Source organism: Microtus oregoni, unplaced genomic scaffold (genome assembly GCF_018167655.1).
Source record: "Microtus oregoni isolate MIOR12 unplaced genomic scaffold, Mior012 000016F_ref0000370, whole genome shotgun sequence".
NCBI classification, from domain to species: Eukaryota; Metazoa; Chordata; class Mammalia; order Rodentia; family Cricetidae; genus Microtus; species Microtus oregoni.
In genome coordinates, this window is record NW_024543075.1 from 36,944,721 (window position 1) to 36,950,495 (window position 5,775).

The 5,775-nt window shown below is 35.2% G+C and overlaps 1 protein-coding gene across 1 annotated transcript; it reads right to left on the bottom strand.

Annotated features, from left to right (window-relative positions):
* Window positions 1–4,541: 4,541 nt before the first annotated feature.
* Window positions 4,542–5,492, bottom strand: LOC121458124 (putative olfactory receptor 52P1). The gene has a single exon (XM_041667254.1). The coding sequence runs from the start codon at window positions 5,490–5,492 to the stop codon at window positions 4,542–4,544; it is 951 nt and encodes a 316-aa protein (XP_041523188.1).
* Window positions 5,493–5,775: the final 283 nt, after the last annotated feature.

Sequence of the window (5,775 nt, forward strand, 5' to 3'; positions counted from 1 at the left end):
CTTTGGTGATTACTACCTCACTGCAGCTAGGCTCCACACTGATGATTAATTACTACCTCACTGCAGTTAGGCTCCACACTGGTGATTACTACCTCACTGCAGCTACCACTCCACACTGGTGAATACTACAACACTGCAGCTAGTCTCCACACTGGTGATTACTACCTCACTGCAGTTAGGCTCCACACTGGTGATTACTACCTCTGGCTCTTACAATCATCTCCCATGATGATCCGTGAGGTCAAGTGGGGAGTTTGATACCAATGATCCCTCTACAGTCTTTTCTCTCTGTACATTGGTTAGTTGTAGGTCTCTATATTAACTTCCATCTGTTTATTCTAAAAAGAAACTTCTCTGATTAGGAGTGAGAGATGAACTAACCAATGATTAAAAAGATAAGAACTTTGAGATGGAATGCTCAATACTTTGTTTATTAAGCAGTAATACAGTATTAGGTTCTCCACTAGGATCCTGACCTACCTAACTACCAGCTTTGGCTCCTGTTAATGCTACCTGGGATGAGTTCTGCCTTGTGAATGTAGACATTAAATCTAGTCATAAAGCTTTTGGTTACTTCCATAGAGTTTGTTGCCAGGGCAGTTAGATAGCTAACATTGTTCACAGCTTGGTGACATTGTGGACTACTTTTGGCCCCAATAACATGCAGAGAAACTTCCAGCACCATGAATGCCATTTGGGATGGGTATAGATTCTAAACATAAAAGAGCACATGACAATTTATCTTTTATATTTTTATTTCCTTTAACATAAGGGTTTTCATTTTCTACAGGTCAAAAGATGGAAACAAAATGATTTGACACAATTCAGTATGTCTTCAATAAAAATTATATACAAATATGTGTTCATAATAAAAATTAAAGAAGAGGTCTTCAATTTTAGATAGAGTAGGGAAAACTTACGAGGAGTTGGATGTATATAATAATGTTTATTACTCAAATACAAAATTCTCAAAAATTAAATTAATAAGAAAAAGGTCTGTTAGGGGGCTAGTGAGATGAGTCAGCAGTTAAAACTGCCAATGCTGCAAAGGACATGAGATGAACTCCCATGTTGTAAAACCCACTATTATCTGGAACTCCAGCCCCAGGGTGTCATAGGCTCTTTTCTGGTCTCCATAGGCATGTGTGGCAAATAAGTAAGGAAAGACACAAGTATACATAGTAAAAATAGAAAAATATTAAGTTCAGATGAATCTAGAACATCAGCATATTAACGACGAGACACTGATGCCTGTCTTGATCCTACGCAGTAATTGTTTAGACAACTACAGTTTCGATGAATTAGTGAGTGCAGTGGTCCTGTCATTGTTCAGAAGACCTGGTTTGGCTCCAGTCTTACTACATCTCTCACTTTTGCCATTTCCTTTGTAGTTACACGCCATGAGACAAGGAGAAGGGTGTGGTAAAGATGTTCCCCTTGTGGCTGAGCACCCCAGAGTCACTAACTCTCTTTGTCCAGTTGTTTTAATCAGTATTTTAACTAGTTAAGAGTTTATGAGGGGTAGGAAGGTAGGAAGTGGTGAATTTAATTAATTTAGAAGTTAAGAGGATTATATCATGATAATTATGATCAAAATTCATTTGATAAAATTATCAAACAATATATTTATTAATTAATATATAATATTAAATACAAAAAGATACATAATATTAAAATAATCAATATTTGTATTAAATGTAGAAAAACAAAAAGCACTTCCCTCAAAATAATAAACTATGCAAAGGTTTCTACTCTCATTACTTTTATTTAACATAGTGCTTGGTTTCTCAGCCAGAGAAATAAGGCAAGAAAAAGAAAGTGATTAAATTAACATGAATTACAACAATGGTATAATTACCCAAAAAGTGCCATGGTGGCAATCTTTTCTTGGTGACATTCAACAGCTTTTTAATTGGATTTGGCAAGAAGGAAATCCTGTCTGGTACCTGAAATCCAGACAATTATCTGGGGCTTTTAAGGTCATGGATCATAAATGAGAACTTACAGCCACCAGATTATTAAACTAGCATAATTCCTAACCTCATTCTACATTTTATGCTTCAACCCATAAATCAGTGTAGGTCTCATCACAAAGAATCTTCTCTGAAACAGATAGAAAATAATACAGAAAATAACAATCAATCAAAGAGAAGGAAATAAGTGATTGTGGGTGCTCATTTCTAGGTGATCTATTCACAACACAACTCCTGTATCCAAGACTCAGGAAACATTATGGAAGGAAGATTTTAAGAGTCAGAGGAAAGGAATGTTGGCTGTGAGACCACAGTCCTAGAAATGTCATGGAAACTATACCTATGATGTCTCCATAATGTGGGAGCCTGAACAAGATCTAAACAGGGCCAATACAAGCAGACATGCAAATATGGAAGGGAATACATCTCATGGGGTGCCAAGTCTAGACAAAAGGCTACAGGAAACTAAGGAATGCTGTGAATAGAAGGAAACAGCTTGGCCAGGAAACAGTCTCTGGATTAGGCAATATGATCAACCATGAAATCATACCTCTACAGACTTAAAAAGGTATATTTATATATTTAGGATTATAAATACATATGAGTATCTATGTATGAGTGTTTGTGTATGTACATGCATGCATGAGAGAGAGAGAGAGAGAGAGAGAGAGAGAGAGAGAGAGAGAGAGAGATTTAATAAGAAGCCAGAAGAAGGGAAGAAAGGAAGATAGAGGTTACATGGGAGTGATTGGAAGAAGGATGCAATAATTATATACAGTATAATATACTACTACTTAATTTTCCCTTTTATGCATAATATATATATATAATAAAACAAATGATATATGTATGCTACTTATTTTTGAGGTCATAATGCAATTACATCATTTTTCCTCTGATTTCTTCCCTCAAAATCTTCACATCCATTCATCCTTGCTCTCTTGCCCACTCATGGTCTCTTGTTCATTATCTGTTTTTACACACATATGCATATGTGTATAATTATATAATGCTTTGATAACAGTAATTAATATTAAAAGTTATTCAGTGAATTCACCATATGGCATCAAACTTAAATTTACCCACTCATAATTTATGGTGAAAGCAGAACCTCTCCCTTGTTATTATATTATGTCAATGGCTCAGTTTCAGAAAAAAATTAGTTGTGAAAAAAGGAAAATTTTTGACACTCATAGAAGTAACTTCATTTACTAGTTGATAAAACCTCTAATTTTCTAGTTGGGATAGAAGTACTATTCATATTTTTTTAAGTAATAATTTAAAATTCATGTTGGAAAAGAATACTAGATTTTCCAAAGAAAGAATTAAATTTTGTGTACAATGTATTATCTGTTCTCTTTTTAATGCACATATACAGATCTTTTCTTGATAAGCTAAGACAGTAATTTTGAGTCATTATTTATTCTTTTTATTTTTTGAGGTTTCACTTGTATTTAATTGAGAATTACCTAGAGTTTTAGTATTATCTCTTATGTCTCTAAAAGAAACTAGAGGTGATTTTGCACACTCATCACATTTTCAACCAGCAGTTTTCTCTCCCAGGAACTGCGGGTACCTTTAGTGGCCTCTCTCTCCTTCTACCACATCCTTTACAGTATTGCGGCTTTTCACTTCCCTCATTCATATGGTGACATATAGTATCTTAGTCTGAATACTTTTATTGACTATCTAGGTATATATTAAATATTTTGAGACTTAAAAGAATATGAAGCTTAACTGATATACTTTCTTCACATATACTCAGGTATTTCACTCATCACCTTTAAGTTCCATATCTCAGAAGGTTTATGTTTAAAATTCTTTTACAGCACAACATACCTGCTTCAAATGTTCTTGTTTCAATTAAGTTCATGTTGTCTGTATTTACTGACTCTGCAGATGTTGAAGAAGAAATTTGCCAACTAGACTTACTTCTCTGGTGAAAGGAAGAGACATGATTAATTTTCAGTTTTTTCAAGAAGACATAAATAAGATAAAATGCTTTAAAAAGTTCAGATGACACTAGACAAAGAAAGCTGATGCTTGAGTGTACTAAAGGATAGAAATTGTTCATTCACTGTCCTAATATAGTACAGCTGTTGTACAGGTGGGCACAGCTGCTACGAATTATTCTTAAGTAAGGACTACAGTGACAATATTCAACCTTCTATGTATAAAACTAAAACTGAAATTATTACATTCATTTTCCTGAAAATATAGCACTAAATATGCAGACAGTGTAATATATATATACACTTAAAATGTATAGATAGAGAAATTTATAATTATATATAGATATATGATATATATTGATGGGAAATACATACATCATCTGAACCTGGACTTGTATAAAGTGAAGATACTGCATGATAAGATATATTAGACATGGTTAGTATAAAATTACAAAGAGAAAATTAGGGGAGAAATATTGCATCACACCATAAATCTCTTCTATAAAAAATAATGTAAAAGAGAAGCAGCATTCTACAATAGAATCATAGCAAACATAGTTAACGCCCCATTATGTCATGAGACATACTCTACCACCACAATTGTTGTTAAAATAATTTAGTATTCAACAATTTTCAAGTGTGAGAAGAGGCTCAATGCTCTGTCCCGAATCTGTTTTGTCTTGATACCATATACCAAGGGATTGACTGTGGGGGGCACTAGAAGGTATAGGCTTGACAAGATGATGTGGACACTTGGAGATACATTCTTGCCAATGCGATGAGTTAGGAAGCTAAACAGTGCAGGTGTATAGAATGCAAGAATGATGCAGACATGGGCAGCACAGGTGCCCAGGGCTTTAGAGCGGGCATTCTGGGAAGACAGACGGAACACTGCCTGGAGAATTTTTACATAGGATGTAGCTATGAGCCATAGATCCAATGCTATCATTGAAAGGGCCACTGAAATTCCATATGCTCTGTTAATGAGAGTGTTAGCACTGGCCAACTTCACCACAGCCATGTGCTCACAGTAGGCATGGTGGATGATATAGCTTGTGTAGTAGGGCAGCCTCTTAATTAGAAGAGGACATGGCAAAACCATGAACAGAGCTCGGCTCAACCCAACTAAGCCCAGTTTAATAACCATAGAAGATGTAAGGATGGTCGAATAATGCAGTGGGATGCAAATGGCCACAAAGCGATCAAAAGCCATGGCCACCAAGATGGCTGACTCAAAAATGCAAAGTGTGTGGATAAAATACATTTGTGTTAGACAGACATCAAACTCAATCCAGTGTTCATCAAACCAGAAAATAGCAAGCATTTTCAGGGCTGTGGAGCATGTAAGAAGCATATCAGTCACTGCCAGCATGCAAAGGAAGAAATACATAGGCTGGTGGAGGCTTGGTTCTAGCTTGACAGTAGCAAGGATTATGGTGTTCCCCAGCAAGGTCAGGACAAGCAGGAAGCAGACGGGAATGCTGATGAAGCAATGAAAACTTTCCAAGCCAGGAATACCAACCAAGTAGAAAAATGAAATGTAGTGATGTGTGGTATTGTTTACCATGCTAAAACTAGGGATGCTTTAAGGTTAGTTGATAATAACTAGGATAATCTCCAAAATGCAGAGATAGATTGCAAAGCATTTCTTCCAAGGTTCTTATGTGTGGAATCTAGAATTTCAATCCCAGATCTCCAAATTCGAAAAAGACTCAGGTAAACTATCACATTCTATGGAGCTTCAAAAACTTTTTCTGCAAAAGAAAATATTACATTAATTACATATGTTAATCATTGATTTTTTTCAATTGAATATTTAATTAAATTTTACTACAAATTTTCCATTTTTA

Bases quoted from the DNA above. Each gene is read 5' to 3' on its own strand.
- LOC121458124 (XM_041667254.1), bottom strand. From the start codon at position 5,492: ATGGTAAACAATACCACACATCACTACATTTCATTTTTCTACTTGGTT.